The sequence below is a fragment of the Pelodiscus sinensis genome, chromosome 21 (assembly GCF_052426305.1).
Source record: "Pelodiscus sinensis isolate ZL-2025 chromosome 21, ASM5242630v1, whole genome shotgun sequence".
NCBI lineage: Eukaryota > Metazoa > Chordata > Testudines > Trionychidae > Pelodiscus > Pelodiscus sinensis.
The window spans coordinates 11583175-11606764 of NC_143072.1; the positions used below are offsets into that span (position 1 = coordinate 11583175).

The following is a 23590-nucleotide window of genomic DNA, read 5'->3' on the forward strand; positions in this document are numbered from 1 at the left end:
ATAGTTGATGCAAAATGCATCGACTATTCAATTAGTCAATATTTAACATCCCTAGTGGTCATCCCAGCTGTAGTGTTGTATTAGCCTCTCTAGACTTCTTATAACAGAGCAACCAAGACAAGATGAGCTCAACTCACAAAGCTCCTAAGCTTGTGAAAATTATAGCCTAAAAGTTTGTAATACGAACACACCCAAGACAAGAACTGTTTTCAGACAGTCTACTTTGAATAAGCATAACACCACTAATAGAGCACATATCAATAGATCTTAGCAGACAACAGCTCCACCTATCACAACAGAACCAAGTTCCAGGGCAGGGGGTCTCAGAAATAGGACAGTTTCGTTTAGCACAAACACTTGTGAGAGTTTTCCCATCAGAAATGCTGCACTCAGAGCAAATCCCAAGTTTGTGAGAGATAGCATTTTCTCTGGGTATGAAATCAAGGCATGACTCCCCAGAATGGATTGCTATTCTGAAGCGGCACTGTACTATGATAGAGATTTGTATCCAGGTGGTCCTCAATATTCAGCATTTTCATAAGCACAGAAAGAAACAAGAACAGCCCTCTGATGTCAAGACCAAGTACTGCAGAGAGGACCAATGACATCATCTTGGTATGGAGCAAAAGCTATGGAAACCACAGGCCTGGCATATTTTGCAAGTTTAAGTTTAATACAAAGACGTTTATTTTAAGTCTAAGACCTCCTGTGATATTAATGCTCAGAAGCAGAAATGAGTGAATCCTGATGTTTAGAACAAAAGCCCAGCCAAATGCAGGATCAGTGTCTATAGGAGATTGCTCCCTAGGTAGGGCGCAAACAGGTACCAACGTGCCCCACTGTTAAGGGAGGTTGGGGCTGGAATCCATACCTTTCTTGCGACACACTTTGCATCTGGCATTCTCTGCAGACATATCCCACTTGATACAGGCATCCAGCATTCCAAGTAGCACATGCATGCGGGAGAAGGTCTGGGCTTCCCGAATTGCTGTCTTCCATTTCTCCACTGCTGAAGCAACCTGCAGACAGAACTAAGTTTATACCAAAACCACAGAAACACAGCTCAATGTAAATTTGAAGAATTTTTACCAACCCTTAGTTGGGGCTCTTCAGCTATTGTATTTTCTGCCTTCTACACAGCCTCCGGAGCTATTTAAGGTTTACCCTCTAATCAGCCTCACAGAGCCAGACTTTTGTTCATAACACTCTGGTCTTTCTGTGGTTTGTTACCAGCCTGAAGCCATGTACATAAGCAGCACTCTATTCTTTATTTTCAAAGTCGAACACAAACACTTGTCAAAGAAAAATCTAATGACAGAATTTTAGACCCCTTAAAAGATGAAAGTTAGAAGGCAGCTAGTAGGCATTGGTCAGGCCATGACTGCTGAGAACAGCCTCTGCTGCCCTCCAGCGGATGCTCAAAGATCCATTCAAGTCTGTCAGCAAGATCCGTTAAACAGCCCACAAAGCTGTTTGACAAGTGGGTGACAATGACATCAGCCAGACTCAGCTTTGACAGGCAAAGCATTCTGAGCCCCAAATTCAAGAGCAATTTTCCACTGAGCTGCGATAACTGCCGCATGTTTGAGGCCCTCTCACTAGCTGCAAGTTAAACCATAGTATTAAAAACTAGGAATTGCAACAACATGACAGCTGGAGTCCACACACAGTAAGCCACCTGTGAAATCTACATTTTAGCACCAGAAGTTTAACAAATTTGTAATAAGTCAGAAATGCACTAGAACAAGGAAAATCCAGTCACTGCATAGTCAAACAAAAGGCTAATCCTCTGCTTAACAACTATGAGATGATGCTTTAGTCCGGACTCAATAGGACTCAAGTCAATATTCTACCTCAGGAAAATGAAAAAACAAACAGTGGAGTGTCAGAAGGAAGAAAACGAAACTTTGCAGCTGACAGCAATTTGAGAGCCAAACAAAACTCGGGATTTTTGCAGAGTTGCACATTCCCTCCCACTAAATTCAAGGAAGTGCAGCGTGTACTGAATGGGAAAACAAAATCCACACAAACTGTTCTAACGCCTTAACATCTTCACTGTAGCTGGCTAGTGTGTACTTAGAGGAGGAGATTGAGAAGGCCTAAGAAAGACAGGGACGTAAAAAAATGTATAAAGGTAACCGTAAGCACTAAAAATCCTAGTAGTTACATGCTGTGAGCTCTGGAGTATAAAGCTTAAATAAGCTTTATACTACAGAGCCTGCAGCACGGAGCTGCACTGCCTACCGGCCCTGCTCCCAAGGAGGAGGCTTTGTTGCTGCAGCAAAGCCACTTCCCTGGGAGCAGAGTCAGCAGGGGCTGCCAGCTCCACTGCTGGAGAGCCAGAATGTAACCTGTGGTGTTGGCAGGTACAGCTGGCAGGTACAGCCCCCTCCCCGGGGCAGGCGGAGAGCTGTTCCAGCCACTACTGGTTAATCACAACCGGTAAGCATTACCTGTTTAGGTCTCAGAAATAAGGAAATATCAGAAGTACAACCCCCTGCTCCTGAAGTGTCTGGGGACCTCCTCTATAGAGCCCAGTGTGAGGAGAGCGTGCATGAGAACGGTCCCTAAAGAGCGACAGGGAAGGGGGAATTGAGGGAGTGGAATTGGATAGAGTATCCCACCTTGACCATGCTCAGGACCCAGCAGTCTGAGGCAATCTGGGCCCAAGCATGGTAGAAGTGAGGTAAGATGGGTGCTAAATGGGAAAGGATCCTGCTCAGGAACTGGTGCTCCTTCCTCAGGTGCACTTTCAAAAGTGAGGTTTTGAGCCTGGGGAAGCCTTGGTTCGAGGTGGAATAAGGCTGGTGGCTCCAGTGACTCCGGCTTCTGCACCTGGAAGAATCCTGCTTCCAATAACAAGAACAGAAAATGAACATGGATGGGGAGCCCCAGGGATTTAAGAGTGGCCACAGAGTCCTTCTGACTGCACAGGTGGGAAGTGGTGTTCTATGCAAACTGCCCTGTTCAGTGAAATGGAAGGTCTTGAAAGGTAGTCGGGGCATTCAGGAAAATCCTCAAGACCTGCAACCATGAGCCCAGCTGAGAGTGGGTGACAGGCATTTGTACCTTTTGTGTGGCACAAAGTACCGCTTGCCTTTCAACTCCCTTAGCCATGGGGGATACGGATGCTGGAGGCTGCCACAACACCTTTGTGGTGTTCTGAATCATTTTAATGTATGGGAGGGCATAGAACGTCCAACACAGGGTCAGCGTTCTCAGTCTCCTCCACCAAAAGCCACCAGTTCTGTGCCCACTCTCCATAGCGTCCTGGTGGCCCTTACTATCCAAGACGGGGAGCATGGTGACAGAGGTACCAGCAGCCACCTCATTGGGGGATGAGAAGGCATTGAGGGAGAGGCCTCATAATCCCTAGAGGGAAAGGATAGCGCTGTGAGGCAGTATGTAGTGTTGTGCTGAGGAAGGGTTCCTCAATGCCTTGCCCTGTGCCCCCAAAGCAGTCCTTGGTGCCGCAACTGGCAGATCTGTGCTGGCTGGCCAACCACAACTAGCACTTCTGGAATGGTACCGTGAGCATGACCTGGAGCCCGACTCAGAGTGTAAGCGGTACCTATATCCAGTCAACAGCCAAGAAGAGGAGCTCTCTTGGGATGAACCCCCTAACTGCTCATATGGAGAGGCCTTCCAATGATACCACGGTGTTACAGATCCTTGGTACCAATTAAATCCTTCAGAGTAAGGCACACATACCTTCAAGGATAGGTATTCCCACTCTGATGAGCCATGCTTAGAACCCCTATGCTGCCAGACACAGGGCAATAGCCTGAAGGGGGTTAGCAGAGCCTGCCCGTCTCTGGCAGCGTTCCAATAATGACAGGTGAGTGGCACCTGGACCCTTCCCTGTCTGGAGTCCAGTGCCAATGCAGAGGGGAACCTGCCATGATGTGCACAGGTTTTCCCTATAAGCATGGGATCACAGAAGGCCTAAGATGCCAGTAAAAGCAATGATAGTATTTCCCGCATGACCTTCAGCATGGAGGGTACCTAAATGGAACTTAGAGTTCCACAGTTTATAGAAGGTGGATTGGAGTGAGCCGCTTTGCCTGAGTTGGGCCCCACGAACTTGAAAGACTGTGAGCCTCCCGACATGACACTGTGCTCTTCCATTGTCTTGTCTCCTTTATTATGGGACCGAGGCTACTGCCCCTTTGTTGTCTTCTTCACCAGTGCCAGAGAGGGGGAGTGGTGCAAACTACTTGGCGGTGCTGACTGGACACCATGTCCTGAGTCCTCAGTGCCAACTCCAAGCGGTGTACCGGTGCCAGGGCCAATTCCATGAAGAGTGCTTGAAGTCAAATGTCCCGCTCCTTCTTAGTTCTTGGCTTAAAGGACTTACAGATTTTACATCTGTCACTAATGTGAGCCTCACTAAGACAATACAGGAAGCTTCAACGTGGGTCGTGGACTGGCAGATATTTGCAGGAATCCCAAGGTTTAAACCCCAAAGAACGGGGCATGTCCCAAGTAGGTTAAAGTCCTAAGTAGACAAATTACACCAAAGTATACCAAGAGCTAAACTAGCTACAGATAAGGCTAACAATGGGAGAAGCAACAGAAAGGGAGCAGAATTGTTCTGATGCACAGTCACTGGTGGCAGAAAAACTTAGATTGGGAGCAGCAAGAGCAGAGACACAACACTCCAGTGGTCACTAGAGGCACTGTCCTATGTGTAATGCTAGGGGAAAAACTTCCAGCACCGGTGCACGTAGCAGATACTCACACCTATTGTGGAACAGATATGAGCAAGTACTCAAAGATTTGAGGAATACCACAATTCCCACTTTCTCTGGTCATGCCTGAGTCAACTCCACATCTGCTCTGAAGGTCCCAGCATAACAGTCAAAGACTCATCTCCCTTGTAAGAGCAGATAAGCAATGTTGACAGGCTCACAACATGCTAAAATCAATGCATCATACGAAGCATCAAGCAGCTATTCTTCCATAGTGGTGGAAGCCAATGGGAGCTGATTAACAGAATGCTTTCGCGGGGAGAGGGGGAGGGGGAGAAATCACAGGAAACATATCCCCAGATAATGCAGTGAATGGAAGCTACAGAGTGCTCCCTTGGGTTCACATTTGTACCATAGAGGACCATTTTAGAGACCAAACAATTCCTTTGATCACAGAACTGCAGTACCCCTACAACTCTGTCTCGGGGGGGGGGGGGGGGGGGGGGGGGGGGGGGGAGACACGGGAGAGGAGGAGGGGAAGAGATGGCACTGCAGCTTATCTACAGGTCTTCTTGGCCTCCTTCATCTAAAGTACACCTCTCCACTTCTGCTAATATAACTTCATAGAATCATAGAACCATAGAGCTGGAGGAGACCTCAGAAGGTCATCAAGTCCAGCCCCCTGCTCTAGGCAGGACCAATCCCAACTAAAGCAACCCAGCCAGGGCTTTGACAAGCTGAGAATTAAACACCTCTACGGATGGAGACTCCACTACTTCCCTAAGTAACCCATTCCAGTGCTTCACCACTCTCCTAGCGAAGTAGTCTTTCCTAATATCCAACCTGGACCTCTCCCACCACAACCATTGCTCCTTGCTCTGTCATCTGTCACTACTGAGAACAGTCTTTCTCCATCCTTTTTGGAACATCCCTTCAGGAAGTTGAAGGCTGCTATCAAATCCCCTCTCACTCTTCGCTTCTGCAGACTAAACAAACCCAACTCCCTCAGCCTCACCTCACAGGTCATATGCTCCAGCCCCCTAATCATTTTGGTTGCCCTCCGCTGGACCCTCTCCAATGCGTCCACATCCTTTTTGTAGTGGGGGGGGGGGTCCAGAACTAGACACAATACTCCAGATGTGGCCTCACCAGAGCTGAATCAAGGGGAATAATGACATCTCTGGATCTGCTGCCAATGCTCCTTTTAATGCAACCTAATATGCCATTAGCCTTCATGGCTACAAGGGCACACTGCTGACTCATATCCAGCTTCTCATCCATTGCAACCCCAGGTCCTTTTCTGCAGAACTACTACTTAGCTGGCTGGTCCCCAGCCTGTAACAATGCTTGGGATTCTTCCGTTCCAAGTGCAGGACTCTGCACTTGTCCTTGTTGAACCTCATCAGATTTCTTTTGACCCAATCCTCCAATTTGTCTAAGTCACTCTGGACCCTATCTCTGCCCTCAAGCGTATCTACCTCTCCCCCCAGCTTAGTGTCATCTGCAAACTTGCTGAGGGTGCAATCCATCCCCTCATCCAGGTCATTAATAAAGATATTGAACAAAATTGGTCCTAGAACCAAACCTTGGGGCACTCCGCTAGAAACCAACCGCCATCGAGCCGTTGATCACTACCCGCTGGGCCCGGCCTTCTAGCCATCTTTCTATCCATCTTACCATCCATTTATCCAATCCACATTCCCTTAACTTGCTGGCAAGAATATTGTGGGAGACCGTATCAAAAGCCTTGATAAAGTCAAGGTATATCACATCCACTGACTTTCCTATGTCCACAGAGCCAGTTACCTCATCATAGAAGCTAATCAGATTGGTCAGGCATGACTTGCCCTTTGTGAATCCATGCTGACTAGTCCTGATCACTTTCCTCTCTTCTAAGTGCCTCAAAATGGATTCCTTAAGGATCCCTTCCATGATTTTTCCAGGAACTGAGGTAAGACTGACCGGCCTATAGTTCCCTGGATTGTCCTTCTTCCCTTTTTTGAAGATGGGCACTACATTTGCCTTTTTCCAATAATCCGGGATCTCTCCCAATCTCCACGACTTTTCAAAAATAATGGCCAAAGGCTCCTCAATGACATTTGCCAACTCCCTCAGTTCCCTCAGATGCATCAAGTCCGGACCCATGGATTGGTGTTCTTTTAGCTTTTCTAAATAGTTTCTAACCTGTTCTTTACCCACCAAAGGATGTCCATTTTCATCCCATCTTGTGTCACTTAGCACATTAGTCCGGGAGCTGACCTTGTCCGTGAATACAGAGGCAAAGAAAGCATTGAACACTTCAGCTTTCCCCACATCATCTGTCACTAGGTTACCTCCTTCATCCATTAGGGGCTGTACACCCTCTCTGATCACCTTCTTCTTGTTAACATGCCTGTAGAAACATTTCTTGTTATCCTTCACATCCTTTGCCAGTCGCAATTCCAATTGCACTTTCGCCTTCCTGATAACCCCCCTGCATTCTCGAGCTCTACATTTAAACCCGTCCCTGGACATTTGTCCAAGTTTCCATTTTTTGTAAGCTTCCTTTTTGTGCTTAAGTTCACCAAGGATTTCCCCTGTAAGCCAATCCGGTCTCCTACCATGTTTGCCTCTCTTGCTACACATCGGGATGGTTTCTTTCTGTGCCTTCAATAAGGCTTCTTTAAAATATTGCCAACTCTCCTGGACTCCTTTCCCCTTCATGTTGGCATCCCTGCCCATCAGGTCTCTGAGGGAGTCAAAATCTGCTTTTCTGAAGTCCAAGGTGTGTATTTTACTACTCTCTTTTCTTCCTTTGGTCAGGATCCTGAAATCTACCATCTCATGATCACTGCTTCCCAGGTTGTCACCTACCTCTATTTTCCCCTACTAGTTCCTCCGTTTGTGAGCAGAAGGACAAGCTGTGCGCCGCCCCGGTCGGATCTTTCAGCACTTGTACCAAGAAGTTATCCCCAACATTCTCCAAAAACTTCTTGGATTGCCTGTGTATGGCCGTATTGGTCTCCCAACACATGTCAAGGTGATTAAAGTCCCCCACAAGAACCAGGGCCTGCCATCTCGAAGTTTCTCTCAGTTGTCCGAAGAAAGCCTCATCTGCCTGATTCGGTGGCCTGTAGTAGACACCAACCACAACATCGCTGCTTTTGTTTGCACCTCTAAACTTAATCCATAGACTCTCAACAGGTTTCTCCTTCCTCTATATACTGGAGTTCTGGGCAATCATAGTGCTCTCTTATGTATAGTGCAATTCCTCCTCCTTTTCTCCCGTGCCTCTTCCTGAATAGTCTATACCCTTCCATGACAGCGCTCCAGTCATGCGAGTCATCCCACCAAGTCTCTGTTATCCCAATTAAATCATATTTTTTGGACTGGGCCAGGGCCTCCAGTTCTTCCTGTTTGTTGCCCAGGCTTCTCACATTAGTGTACAAATACCTCAGATAACCAATTGATCACCCTATCTTCTCCATTCGAATCAGGGGTCCTCCTTTCTTGCCCGTTCCTCTTTGCATTTCTTCCCAGTATCCGACTTTCCCACTCATCTCAGGGTTTTGGTCACCGTCCCCCAATGAACTGAGTTTAAAGCCCTCCTCAGTAGGTTTGCAAGCCTGCCTGCGAAGATGCTCCTTCCTCTCTTCATTAGGTGGATCCCATCTCTTCCTAACAATCCTTGTGCCCGGAACAGAGTCCCATGGTCAAAGAAACCGAAGCTCTCTCTGCGACACCACGTGCGCAACCATGCATTTACTTCTTCAATTCGACGATCCCTGCCCAGTCCTTTCCCTTCAAAAGGAAGGATGGACGAGAACATCACGTGCGCTCTGAATTCTTTGATCCTTCTTCCCAACGCTACATAATCCGCAGTAACCTGCTCAAGGTCATTCTTGGCCGCATCATTAGTTCCCACGTGGAGTAGCAGGAAGGGGTAGCGATCCGAAGGTTTGATGAGTTTGGTAAGCCTCTCAGTCACATCCTGAATTCGAGCTCCTAGTAAGCAGTACACCTCTGGAGATTCCAGGTCCGGACAGCAGATGGATGGCTCAGTCCCTCTTTGGAGGGAGTCCCCGACCACCACCACCACCACCACCACCACCTGTTGTCTTCTTTTCGGGGTGGTGGTCGTGGAACCCCCATCCCTAGGACTACATATCCCATGCCTTCCAGTAGATGGTGTTCCCTTGCGGTTTCTTCCTTGTGAGGTCCCTTCCAAAGCATTCACCACTCCACAGCCTGTGGAGAGAGCCTGAAAGCAATTATTTACCTCTATAGCATTGCGGGATTCCTGTGTTGGCCTTCTTCCCCTTCTAGAAGTTACATGCTGCCAGTTCTCTTCCTGGTCCCGTACTGTCCTCTCTGGCTCTTCTGCCTGCTGTGCTTGCAGGATTAAACGCTGCCTTCTATCGAGGAAGTCTTCATCCTCTCTGATCGAGTGTACTGTCGACACTTGGGCCTTCAGTCCTCTAATTTTTTCTTCCAAAATGGCAACCAGCTTGCACTTAGTGCAGATGAAATCTGTTCTTTCTTCCGGGAGGAAGACGAATATGGCACACGCTGTGCCGGTAACAACGGCAGACCTATGACCATCCATCCCTGCTGTCCTAGAGAAAGTATTTAAAAGGCCAGAGAACCGTGCCCCCTTCCCAACTCCCTCTCTAAACTCCCTGTTAGCACTCATTTGTCCGCAAGCTCCTTGGTTGCTTGCTCACTGCTTTATAAAGCCCTGGACTGCCTGAAAGTCTCTCCCCTACGAAGGCTCAGCCTCAGCCAATCAGAGGCTTCTAGAATTCAAACTTTAATTAGAAGCCAACAGTTTCCACCTGCCAGTCACAGCAAACACCCCGTGAAGGAGAGCGGGAGGGGAAAGGGGAAGTGGGGAAAAAAAAATTTGGTTATAACTTCTCTGTTATAGACAAATGCAGCTCATCTACCCAGCAGGCTAGTCAAACTGCATGCAACCCTCAAGTCAGCACACTATCGATCTCCCAACTCAGATACTTCTGCTCTTGTCCCCTCACCAACTCCACCCTCACTCTCCAGGAAATCATCTAAGCCTCTCTATAGGTGAGGCGATTAAGAACATTTGGCACTATATCTACTAGCCCTCTCCAAACAGATGTACCATTTTCCTTTAAGTTTTCTAAAAACACTCCCTGCTGAGCTCTCATTTGAATATCAGTCCATGAAGCAGGAAACCCAGAACTCCGAAAGCAGTGCAATAGGATCACATGAGAACCAGAAATCTAAACACATTAACCAGTTTAATGCTTTTTAGGGAGGGGATAAAGTACAGATTCTGTAACATTTTTATTGTGACAGCACCCATTTTAGACTAATGAGGTAGGTCACCTACCCCACAATACTGATTTGATTTAACACAGAATCTGACATGGGGCAGGGTGAGAGGAGGTACTAAACTTCAGAGAAGATGGATTAAGCCCCAAAAGGAGAGCTACTGAAAAGAAAAAGGATCCTATAATAACCAATAATACCTTAGCTTCTTCTGCCATTTTCTTCTCTTCGTCTACCTCCTCCACCTTGGCAATAGAGTCCTCTCCTTGATGTTTTCTTCTCTTCTGCTTAGGGGCCATGAAACCTTGTAGAAATTTCTTAATGACACTGGCCTGGAGGGCAATCACACATTCCCCAAAATCTTTTAGGCTCTCCAGCGAGCATACCTGTTGGGAACACCACAAAACCACATAAGGACATGACAACAGACCCTAACCAACTTCCCAAATAGGCTAGTGGGGCAAGTATATGCTATATTCAGTGATGCTCAGACTCCTGAGCCATAAGTGGCTCTTTTCTGTGTTTCCTGAGAGTCTTTGCACCACACGACATTAAAACACTGACTGGTTAATAACTTAGACTGGTTAATGATGCAGTCAGGCTGCTTGTATACTATGTTAACCAATCGTGATTGATAAAGTAATACCTGGTCAGTCGTACTGCTGTGAGAATATATAAACATTTCCCTGCCATGCTGTTTAAATATGAATACATAGTACAGTAAATAAATGAATTCGTGGCACTTTTGGGAAATGTGATTACTAATCTGGATCTGGTACCACTGAAGTCTGAGTATTACTGGTGCAGAGACTTGATCACTATTATAATGTCTCAGACCACAGTCTGCTTCCAGCTTAGTTATGGCATCAGCATATTTCAGTCGCCTGCAGACAACATGCTGTAGATGCCCAGCTCATGGTGGTGGTGACCACACAAGCAGTTTAGAAAAAATACAACCCATATTTTTAAGAGCCCATTACTATGGTTATTAAGCACCAGAGTAGACATCAAATAATTCATCCATGAAGACACTTCAGTAGTCTAGCTCCTCTAACCAAAAGTACTCCATAGCTATAAGAGGCAATAGAAGCAGGCAAATTTTAAGTTTGCCATGGACTTTCAGAGGAGATCTCAGCAGCTGTTTTAGCTTCTCTATCAGTATTGGCTAAGGATCTTAAATATCGGTTAATTGACTAGTTGAGTAGTCAATGGAATTTCCATTGACTAGCCGGTAGGCACTTCTGCTGACTCCACACTGTGCCCAGGTGCCAGCTTTGAAATGTACAAGAGTCCCCATTCTCGTACATTTCAAAGTGGCAGCGCAGCATGGAACCTGGGGTCAGCGGGGGACTCAGGCTCCATGCTGTGCTGTGAATGTGAAATGTGGCAGAGCCCGGGATCAGCTGGGGAGTCCCTAGCTGACCCCGAGTTCCACAGTGCCACATTGAAACACTGAGGTGGTGTTTCAAAGGGGCCGCGCCACACAGCTGAGCCCAGGCTCAGCTGTGTGGTGCAGCCCCTTTGAAGTACCTCCTCCCCGCCCCTTTGCTGCCTCTATCTGATAGAAGCAGTAAGGGAGGGGGGAAATCCACTAGTCGACTGACTATCCAGTAAGCTTTTGCTTATCGGATAGTCGACTAGTCCTTAACACCCTTAGTACTGGCACGTCGTGGTAAAATGTCAGGACAGGAAGGCCAAAAGAATTGAAAACTGCCAATTTAGGAACAGCCTTCAAGCTTGGAACAGTTTTCAATTGTTTTGGCCATCCTGCAATAACATTTCATCACAAAACCTGCCAATAGTAATAGAAAAGTTAAAATCATTGTTGAAAATTCCCCTATAAGACCACAGCCAACTTATTAAAAACAAATTCAACATTGTAGGGAATTGGCTATTCAATAGTTTTGCTCAAACTTAAGATGACCCTTATGCTGAGATACGTCCAATTCTTATCTGGATGTTGGTGACACATTTAGCAATACCACTGTGCAAATGAAACACACAAAAGGGAAAGTCACAGCTCTAGAAATTCACTTATATGTTCCATGGAATGCGTAAGAGCAGGAACCCATAATGGCTACAAGCCCTGGTGTGCCAGAACTTTGTCCTAGTTTTTTCAACTTAAGAGATGCTATATGACAGAGGTGTGTCTGCCCCGAGGCTCAGGGCTCCCCCTAACAAGCATTGGGAAGCCCGTGCTGGCACTCCAGCCTCTCCCCCCTGGGGCTGGAGCACACAAAATCTACTAGTCTGGGCTCTCCTAGGCTCTGGCGTGTGAGGGGAATTTACGGAGTGTCTTTCTCCTTCTCAATCAGGGACCACGAGTGAGGATTTCTTTTTTTCCTTTTGCTTCTCACTTGTGTGTGGCTCCCAACTGATTTTTCTGTGGGTCAGCGGCCCCCAATCCAAAAAGGTTCCCCATCCCTGCTGTATGAGCATAAGTTCAGTTTCTGTGTCCCCTCACCCGGGCTTCAAACTCTGCAGTCTCATCAACATATCCCAGCCCTCCTTTCTGTAGCCGAGTCGCCACCTCAATGAGATCACTACGGAGAAAGCTGAGCAGCTCCTGATTGCCATCACAGGACTTCAGGCCCAGGTTTTGTTTCCGAGCCAAGTGGATAGAATGAGCGAGGTCCTGATACCTGGAGAAGACAGGAGACCACCTTTTGAACACATGCAGGCTGCAACACAGAATGCAGTCTAATGGTTGGAGGAAGCAGCAGTGGTCCAAATGCAATCTGTACACTCTATCAGCTAAAGGTGTACAGAACTAGCAGTTTTCAATAGCATGCTGTATCCGGGCTTCTGCGGAACAGTACCTTTATTTCCAGCTGTGACTGGAACAGTTTAAGAGCTGATCATTAGGGCCCTACCAAATTCACGGTCCATTTAGGTCAATTTCATGGTCACAAGATCCTAAACATTGTAAATTTCACAATTTCAGATATATACACATCTGAAATTTCACTGTTACTAACTGTAAAGGTCCTGACCCAAAAAGGAATTGTGGAGAGGGGTCACAATGTTATGGGGAGGGGCTGTAGTACTGCAACTCTTACTTTTGGCTGCTGCTGGCAGCAGTGCTACCATCAGAGCTGAATGGCCACAGAACAGCAGCTGCTGGCCAGGAGCCTAGCTCAAAGCAGAGCCACTGCCAGCAGCAGGGTAATGGCACCCTTATGTCTGCACTGCTGCTGGCAGGGCACTACTCCAGACCAGGGCATACAGTCAATGGCCACAGCTCTTACTTCTCTCCGTAATATTGCCACTCGCCTATTCTGCCCTCCATCTCCCCCTTAAAATAACCTTGAGAGTGACCTGCTGGAACTCCCTTTTCAATCAGGGTCCTCAATTTGAGAAACACTGGTATCCCCCTGTGAAATTTGCATACGGTAAAAGCACACAAGACTAGATTTTCCAGGGGGAAGACCAGATGTCATGGTTCTTGTGACGGATCCCCCCACCCCCAATACTTTATGAAATGGACTTATGGACATGAATATACGTAACTCTAAGGTGCTTTGAACAAATTATTTCCTGTAACCTATCAATCCTCATGTCATGATCCGCAAGTACTGTTTATCTTACTTTGAGATATGTATCAAATTTTACACGTGTGTGTGTAAAATTAGACATATGGAGTAGAATACTTTGTGGGTTCTGAATGTGTGAATCAGAGACATCAAACATGTTACCCTCAATGTCTTGATGGGCAACTATTAAACAATCTCTTTTGTCCTTAAGTCTCAGTAGTGGTTGGTGGGGAGTGGCCTCAATTCTTTAAAAAAATAGGAAAGCAGAAGCCTTGGTCTTTTAGCTGGGCTGCACCTAAAGGAAGGAGCCGAAGATCTCAGGTTGGATCTAACCAGGTTGGAGAGCCCTGGTTTGGAAGGGCAGCTAGAAAAGAGGTTTTAGGGTGAGTTTATAAATTTATGCTGCGGATTTCAGTGTTAGAATTAGCTAAGCATTTTTTGTTACTTTTGATTTGTAATCTACTTTGCTCTGCCTGTTCTCACTTTGGCTACGTCTAGACTGCAAGCCTTTTTTGAAAGATACTTTCGAAAAAGCCTCTTTTGAAAAAGAGCGTCTAGACTACAACCGGTACTTTGGAAAAAGCAAGGCGCTTTTTCTAAAGAGCACCCAGGAAGTCTGGATGCTCTCTTTCGAAAAAACAGTTTGCATTACATAGTGCCTTTTTTCGAAAGAGTACTTGTGAAAAAAGGCGTTATTCCTCGTAAAACAAGGTTTTCCGCAATTGAAAAAACTGCCGCGTTCTTTCGATTTACTTTCGAAAGAACCCAGCAGCAGTCTAGACCAGTGATCCCCAACGTTTTGGGGCTGCCGGCTGCCTGGGGGCGGGGCCTCATGCGCCGCACGTACGGGGGCGGGGCCGCTCACGGTCCACATGCGTGGGGGTGGGTCCAAGCATGCGCCGCACACGCGGGGCCGGCACTGGCATGTGCCGCGACCCCGGGCAGTGGCTGCCCAGGCGCCACTTGCACGGGGCCGGCACCGGCATGTGCCGCGACCCTGGGGCAGGGGCCGCCCATGCACCCGGGGCCGGCACCGGCATGTGCCGCGACCCTGGGGCAGGGGCCACCCATGGGCCCGGGGCTGGCACATGCCACACGCCCTGGGGCAGGGCCAGCCCACATTGCTCCGTGGGCGCACATAAATGGCCCGGTGGGCGCCATGGCGCCCGCGGGCACCGCATTGCGGACCACTGGTCTAGACACAGGGGAAGTTTTCGAAAAAAGGCCACTTTTTCCAAAAAACTCTGCAGTCTAGACACACCTTTTACTACCACTTAAATCCTACTGCTTGTACTTTAGAAAAGAAGTGATTTTCTATCCAACCCAGCGTTAATAATTATTACCTGGGGGAGCAATCAGTGTGTACATTCCCCCTTTCATTGTTAAAGGTGGCTTACATAATTCTTCGGAGTTTGATCCTATTTGGGGATGGGCCCTAAACTGCACTATCCTTGGACCTGAAGAGGTTCAGTGTCTGAACTGCTTCTCAGTGGGGCAGGGATCTCTAATTGGGGCCTCGGCTGGGGGAGACAAGTGGAGCTGGCCCAGCAGGACCGAACTGTGAGAAGGCCCAGAGAGCAGAAAGGAAAGTGGCAGTGGCCGTGTTACCACTCTAGGAGGCACCCCCACAGGGTCTTCTGTGATTGCGCCCAGTCACAGTCTGTGACGTGTTTTTCATGGCTGTAGATTTGGTAGGGCCCTACTAAAAGGTGTCTGAGTGGCTCAGACTTTTGCTGATGGAGAACTTGCAATATGCTCCTGAAAAGAAAATCAGCCACGCTTCCCACCTCCTTCCTTTATATGCACGTGATCAAGCTTAATTCTGTGCATCCATGCCAGTAGCAGGATAGTTTACATTGAATAGGCAAGGTGTATGCCAAGTAAGAATAGAGGCCTAACCTTTTCTGTAGCCGCTCCTTTAGCTGGCTCTCCCTTATTCCCTGGGGATGCAAACAATCCAGCAGCTCATCCAGCTCCTTCTGACTATCACAGAGAAACCTGGAAGACACAACAAGCATTGACACCAGCTCTGCTGCAGTCACAGATAGAACCCCCTCTGAGATGGCCAGTCCAGCTCCCTGCCTTACAAGTTTGTGAACTAAGCTCAATTCCCACCAGGCAAATCATTCAAGTTGTACTACTGTGGCACAGAGGTCCAAAGTTGCACCCATTTGCTAGGACTTGGATGCAGCTAAATCAGGTGTGGAGGGGAAAGAAGACTGTCAAGGAGTGTGACGGGTCGCGAGCAACCCACACGTGAGAGCGGGGGGAAGGGCCGGAGGAGGCGGCGGCCCCAGCGGAGGTGCCAAGATGCTGCAGTTTTGCAGGGAGCAGGCGGCGGTGGCAGGGCCTTCCCCCGCGCCTGTGCAGCCAAGCGGCAGCTGGCCCCGCCTCCTGCGTACGTCTGTGTGAGGCGGGCATGAGGATTGTCGGGCAGGGGGAGGTGGGGGAGCCCGCCATGCCCCAAAAGGGGCAGGGCCTCGAGGGCACATCAGAGCCAGTGCGCCATTTCAAAAGGGCCCGCCAACAGCAAGAGAGGGGGCAGCCTCCAGGGCCGGCCGCAGGGAAGTCCTGGGCTGTGTGCGGGACGGTGCCGCCCCAAGGGCGGCCAGCAGCCAGGTGCAGCCTCATGGAGGCCCAGGATCCCCGCAGACGCCTCCCACCTTCAGGCCCGGGACCATACGCCGAGCAGAGACATCCACCGAGCCAGACACCAGAACCACGGTAGGCCCCAGGGACCTCCCTGGCAGGGTACAGGAGTGCACGGAGGGGAGGAAGCAGCCCGGGGCGGGGTCTTTCTGGTGCCTGTGGGCAGACGTGTTTAGGGAGCACATCCCACATCTGTCATGCAGGGGACGAGCCGACCCCTGCACTTAGAGCCGTGGGCTGGGACCCAGAGGAGAGGGTGGGCCCGGGTCCCCCTCCCCTCACATCACCTCCAGAGCCGGGGCCACCCAAGTTCCACAAGGGCAAATCCCCCAAGCGATTCAGAACTGGAACACCCCTGTCAGGAGGGAGCGACTACAGGGTTCGTGGATCCCCGGACTCGGCGTAGTGGGGTGATCACGCCCAACGGCGCGGGCCTGGGACCTGATCCGGCTACCGACATCCCAGAGTCGAACGGCGGAGTCCGCCAACCCCCCTGCCAGCCAGCAGGGGGCGATCGCACCCCGAAACCCGTTCACAAGGAGTATCATTTTATTTAAGTAAAACAAAAGTATATTTTTAAGATTAGTCTTTCAAAATTGGCATTTGAATTTACAGTCGTAAGTCTCAAGGGTTAGGTTCATTATAGTCATTTGAGTAAACTGAAAAAAAATCAGTCTGATGTGCTGAAAAGGACTGGTATATTATGTTTGCAATGTCATGATTGATCCACAAATTTTTGATTTCATCCTGGATTCATGGCATAGCCCCTTGTGTGCACAGCCTCATTACTGCAAGACTCACTCCCGCTACAAGCGCAGAGGTTGCTATTCAAGGGCAGCTGGTAACAAATCTGGAAGCTCCTGCAAACCTTATGGGCACAATGGCATTGTGCACCATAAGGGCTCCCTCAACAAAGGATCTCATAGCAAGGCTGGCAGAGTATGACAGCCCACCTCCCTTGCAGACATTATATCTAAGGGACATTGGAATACTATAAAATTACAATTTAAAAAACAGCTTGACTTACTGATCTTTAGTGCCAGCCATTAGATTTCAACTACAGGGAGTCCCCGAGTTACGCGGATCCGACTTATGTCGGATGCGCAGTTACGAACGGGGATTTTCTCGCCCCGGAGGACTGGAGCGGTGGGACGCCTAGTCCCACCGCCCACCTCCTCCGGGACGAGAAAAGCTGCTCCCTGTCTCCCTGGTCTGCTGGGGGAGCCAGCAGACCAGGGAGACGGGGAGCAAAGCGGCAGAAGACCCGGGGCTGGACCCGCGGTGCTTCCAGCTGATCTGGAAGCGCCCCGGGTCCTCCGCGGCTTTGCTCAGCGTCTCCCTGGTCTGCAGACCAGGGAGATGCTGAGCAAAGCCGCGGAGGACCCGGGCCAGACCGCGGCGCTGATCTGGAAGCGCCGCGGTCTGGCCCGGGTCCTCCGCGGCTTTGCTCCGCGTCTCCCTGGTCTGCTGGGGCGGGGGGGACGTAGCTAGTGTCCCCCCCCCCCAGCAGACCAGGGAGACGTGGAGCAAAGCCTGGGGCCTGTGGTAGAGCAGGTGGGGTGCTGCTGGTTGGTCCCGCAGCACCACTCCTTGGTGCTACTGGACCAACCTCGCAGCACCCCAGCTGCTCTGCCCCAGGAGTCCTGATTCAGCCGCTGCTGATCAGTTTCAGCAGCGGCTGAATCAGGACGCCTGGGGCAGAGCAGCTGGGGTGCTGCTGGGTTGGTCCAGTAGCGCCGTGGAGCAGCCGCACTACTGGACCAATCCAGCAGCACCAGAGCTGCTCTGCCCCAGGTGTCCCCAAGTCAGCCGCTGCTGAAACTGACCAGCGGCTGACTACAGGAAGCCCGAGGCAGAGTTGCTCTGCCCCGGGCTTCCTGGAATCAGCTGCTGATCAGTTTCAACAGCAGCTGACTTGGGGACGCCTGGGGTTCTTAAGTTGAATCTGTATGTAAGTCGGAACTGGTGTCCAGATTCAGCCGCTGTTGAAACTGATCAGTTTCAGCAGCGGCTGAATCTGGATGCCAGTTCCGACTTACATACAGATTCAACTTAAGAACAAACCTACAGTCCCTATCTTGTATGTAACCCGGGGACTGCCTGTATATGTAAGTTGTTCTCTGTACCCAAATGCTTTAGCCATCCTTTATTTTTTAGTACTGCTCCATAACACAGTTGTAGTCAACGAAACGGACTATCCCAGACTCCTTTTATGTTGTGTGTAAATGTAAGATTCACAGGTGAGCCACTAGAAAGGGACTATTAGCTCCTCTTATGATAGACAGTATTTGCAGAGGAGGGTTTTGTTTTGTTTTTTTGGGGGTGTGAGGGGTTGGTTGGTAAAGAAACATTTATTGAATCTAAAATCCAGTCAGGGGGAAGAGGGGAGGGAAGAAGCAAAACAGTTATAGAAAATTATAGTGTGCTGGTTTTAGTGGTTTGACTTACTTTATAAACACAGATTCAGAATAAGTTAGTCCAATAAAACAAATGAAAGGAAAGAATGGCTTTGTATCTTACAGCTACTGTGGTTCAAGATGTTTTACCTACGTGACTTCCATTTATGGCATGCAAAAGACGAGAAACTTTTGACCAACACTGTCTGCTGGGCCATGCCTGTGCCCTGCATGTCCTCATGCTTCACCCACCAAAACACAATGATATATAGGAATGAGCAGCCCTAACTACTTGCGTTCTCTCTCTAGTCTAGACTCCTAGCAGAGATGTACTCTGAAGGAACAGGGGCAGAGGATGCATAATGGGGGTCTACACAAACAAAACATGAAAGAATTACAGTTGCTGTAATTCAGTTGCTTCGTCTATACAGATATTTATGGTGACTAGCTAATGGTTCCCATATTGAACAGAAAAGGTCCCAATTACACCTTTCAAGGATGTAACAATGATTTGAGAAAACGTGGTAATGTCCAGATAGTGGTGGCCAGGTGACCTAGGATTTTGAGGCATTCTCGGACCCTTGTGGTAGACATTGCACGTGCAACCACTACGAGGTTGTGAAGAGCCTCGAATCTGTGCATGGGCAGGGTTGCCCTGGCTGTGACGGCGCTCCTATAAATTCTAGGGTTTGGGTAGGGAGGAAGATGGTCTTCTGATAGTTTATATGGAAACCAAGCCAGAGTAGAAGGTTCATAGTGGTCTTGACTAGGTCCTCTGTTTCTAAGAAGGATGAGCCTTTTATGAGAGAGTTGTCCAAGCATGGAAATATTATGACTCCCAGACAAAGCAGGGATGCCACCACTACGGCTAGGGTTTTGGAAAAAACTCTGGGAACTGTTGAAAGCTCGAAAGGGAGCACTCGGTATTGGTAGTGTTGAGACCCTACTGTGAATTGTAGACAATGCCTGTGGGTGGGATTAATTGTTATATGAAAATAGGCATCTTGGAGATTGAGCGCCAAAAGCCAATTTCCTTGATTTTGCACTGGAATTATTGTTGCTAGGATCACTATTTTGAATTGTTGGTAAGTGACATTTGTTGAGTCTCCTCAAATCCACAATGGTTCTCCATCCTCCATTCTCTCTCTGCATTAGGAAGTAAGTTGAATAAAACCCTCTCCCTCGGAATGCAGTTGGTACCAGTTCTATGGCACCCATCTGTAGAAGGTGAAGCACCTCTTGTTAGAAGGAGGGACTCATAAGAGGGGTCCCTGAAGAGGGATGGGGTGGGTGAATGGGTAGGAGGAAGGGTGGTGAAGGGGATGGAGTAACCGACTTAGATAAGCTCCAATACCCATTGGTCCAATATTATTTGTGCCCACTGGTATAAAAAGGGTCAGTGGCAGTGGAACTGGAGATGACTGGTTGAATGGTGTGACCACAAGGGGAGCGTCTTGCAGGCTCTCGACTAAACCTTCAAATCTGCTCTTTTGATGTAGAAGGTTGGGATGTTGAGGATTGATGGGGTTTATTTTGGGGTCTGTCGTTGGGGCCTGTGTTTTTGAAAGAAATCATACCTGGATTGTGGTCTATATGGCTCTCTGGGTCCTTGATAGGTGTTGTATCTGGCTCTCTTGAAAGAGGGCATGTACATGCCCAGGTTCCAGAGGGTTGTGCAGGAATCCTTCATGAAATCATAGAATCATAGAGCTGGAAGAGACCTCAGGAAGTCATCAAGTCCAGCCCCCTGCCCAAGGCAGGACCAATTCCAACTAAAGCAACCCAGCCATGCTTTGTCAAGCTGAGACTTAAAAACCTCTAGGGATGGAGATTCCACCACCTCCTTAGGTGCTTCACCACCCTCCTAGTGAAATAGTTTTCCTAATATCCAACCTAGACCTCCCCCATTGTAATTTGAGACCACTGCTCCTTGTTACGCCATTCGTCACTACTGTGAACAGCCTCTCTGTCCTCTTTGGAATCTCCCTTCAGGAAGTTGAAGGCTGCTATCAAATTCCCCCTCACTCTTTTCTTCTTTTCATACTAAACAAAGCCAAATCCCATAGGTCATGTGCTCCAGCCCCCTAAGCATTTTGGTCACCCTCCGCTGGATCCTCTCCAATGCCTCCACATCCTTTCTATACTGGGGAGGCCCAGAACTGGACACAATACTCCAGATGTGGCCTCACCAGAGCCGAATTAAGGGGAATAATCACTTCCCTAGACCTGCTGGCAATGCTCCTCCTAATGCACCCTAATATGCCATTAGCTCTCTTGGCTACAAGGGCACACTGTTGACTCATATCCAGCTTCTCATCCACTGTAATCCCCAGGACCTTTCCTGCAGAACTACTACTAAGCCAGTCGATCCCCAGCCTATAACAATGCTTTGGATTCTTCCATCCCAAGTGCAGGACTCAACACTTGTCCTTGTTGAACCTCATCAGATTTCTTTTGGCCCAATCCTCTAATCTGTCCAGGTCACTCTGGACCCTATCCCTGCCGTCCAGCGTATCTACCTCTGCCCCTAGCTTAGTGTCATCTGTGAACTTGCTGAGGGTGCAATCCATCCCCTCATCCAGGTCTTTATTAATGATGTTGAACAAAACCGGTCCTAGAACAGATCCTTGGGGCACTCCGCTAGAAACAGATAGTCAACCGGACATCGAGCCATTGATCACTACCCGTTGGGCCTGAAAGTCTAGCCAGCTTTCTATCCAATCCATATTCCCTTAACTTGCTGGCAAGAATATTGAGGGAAACCGTATCAAAAGCTTTGGTAAAGTCAAGGTATATCACCTCCACTGACTTTCCCACATCCACAGAGCCAGTTACCTCATCATAGAAGCTGTTCAAATTGGTCAGGCATGACTTGCCCTTCGTGAATCCATGTGACTATTCCTGATCACTTCCCCCTCTTCCAAGTGCTTCAAAATGGATTACTTGAGGATCCCCTCCAGGATTTTTCCAGGGACTGAGGTAAGGCTGACTGGTCTGTAGTTCCCTGGATTGTCCTTCTTCCCTTTTTTAAAGATGGGCACTACATTTGCCTTTTTTCAATCATCAGGGATCTCTCCCGATCTCCAAGAGTTTTCAAAGATAATGGCCAAAGGCTCCTCAATGACATTTGCTAACTCCCTCAGTACCCTCACACGCCTTAAATCTGGGCCCATGGATTTGTGTGGTTAGCTTTTCTAAATAGTTCCTAACTTGTTCTTTCCCCAACAAGGAGTGTCCACCTCCTTCCCATACTGCATTGCCTACTGCATGTATCTGGGAGCTGACCTTGTGAAGACAGAAGCAAGAAAGCATGGAGTACTTCAGCTTTTCCCACATCATCTGTCACTAGGTTACCTCCCTAATCCAGTAAGGGGCCCACACCTTCTCATTGCTAACATGCCTGTAGAAACCTCTCGTTTTCCTTCACATCCCTTGCTAGTTGCAATTCCAATTGCGCTTTTGCCTTCCTGATCACTCCCCTGCATTCTCAAGCAATGTATTTATACTCCTCCCTAGTTACCCGTCTACGTTTCCACTCCTTGTAAGTTTCCTTTTTGTGTTTAAGCTCACCATAGATGTCCCCGGTAAGCCAATCTGGTCGCCTACCATATTTACTTTTCTTGCTCTGCATTGGGATGGTTTCTTCCTGTACCTTCAATAAGGCTTCTTTAAAATACTGCCATCTCTCCTGGACTCCTTTCCCCTTTATGTAAGCATCCCAGGAAATCCCTCCTCAGAGAACTGATGAGAAGGAGTCAAAGTTTGCTTTTCTGAAGTCTAGGGTGTGTATTTTGCTACTCTCTTTTCTTCCTTTGGTCAGGATCCTGAAATCTACCATCTCATGATCACTGTTTCCCAGGTTGTCACCTACCTCTATTTTCCCCTACTAGTTCCTCCCTGTTTGTGAGCAGAAGGACAAGCTGTGCATGACCTCTGGTTGGTTCCTTCAGCACTTGTACCAAGAAGTTGTCCCCAACATTCTCCTAAAACTTCCTGGATTGTCTGTGTACTGCTGTATTGGTCTCCCAACAGTTGTCAGGGTGATTAAAGTCCCCCATAAGAACCAGAGCCTGCGATCTGGAAGCTTCTCTCAGTTGTCCAAAGAAAGCCTCACCTACCTCATCCACTTGATCCGGCAGTCTATAGAGACACCAACCACAACATCACCTCTGTTTTTGCATCAAACACATTGGTTTTCTCGAAGGAGAGATCCTCGACTTTTTGCTGCAGGTCCCCGATGCTTGAAGCCATGATTTCCTCTATCACAATAGTCGAGGCTGTGACGCGGACAGCAGAGTCGGCCACATCCATTGCGGATTGTAATGCCGCACGGGAGATTGTATGCTCTTTCTGCATGATGTTGAGGAGGACCGACTTCTTATGCTCAGGCAGAAATTGTACGAGCTCCTGCAACTTGGAATAACTGGAGTAATTGTAAGTGTCAGCATCGCAGTGTAATTTGCTGCTCAAAGGATCAAGGTGGCTGAAGAGTACACCTTGCATCCCATGATGTCCATTCTTTTGTGATCCTTGTCCTGTGACAGACCTCATATTAGGTTGTCTCGCTTTGTGTCTGACAGTCAACCACTAGGAAATTTGGGGGAGGATGGGTAAAGTAGTCCTCCATGCCTCTCAGTGTAATAAAATATTTGTGGTCAGCCCTCTTATTCGTGAGTGTGATGCACACCAGAGTTTGCCAGATGTTTTTGGCAGGGTCCATAATGGCCTCATCCATGTGGAGGGCAATCCTGGAGGATTTAAGGTTCGCAAGAGGCGGTATTCTTTCTCCTGGTCCTTCTGCAGGTCCCATTCCTGCACTAGGGCAACCCTTTAAAAAAGTTCTTGAAACTTTTTAGAATTATCAGGTGGAGGTGGAGTGGTAGAGATAACTGCCTCATCCAGTGAGGAGGAAGAATTGCGTAGGAGGGGCCCATCTTCCCCGTCGGACAGGGAGTCCTCAATATCAGTTTGGATAGGCTTGAGGGAATTCGGTGTTACAGCGGATGATGTGGGTTGGGGAGAGAAGGGTGGTCCT

At 48.5% G+C, this 23590-nt stretch overlaps 1 protein-coding gene across 2 annotated transcripts in view; it reads right to left on the bottom strand.

Moving 5' to 3' along the window:
• The window catches only part of BAZ1B (bromodomain adjacent to zinc finger domain 1B), a 110093-nt gene that overhangs the window by 22491 nt on the left and 64012 nt on the right, over positions 1-23590 (bottom strand). For both annotated transcript variants that reach the window (XM_006119603.5, XM_014571765.4), the window contains exons 11-14: positions 15410-15508; positions 12442-12619; positions 10178-10363; positions 872-1019 (exon numbers count right to left, since the gene is read on the bottom strand). In XM_006119603.5, coding sequence (XP_006119665.3) covers positions 872-1019; positions 10178-10363; positions 12442-12619; positions 15410-15508 — 611 coding nt within the window. The remainder of the gene's footprint in view (positions 1-871; positions 1020-10177; positions 10364-12441; positions 12620-15409; positions 15509-23590) is intronic.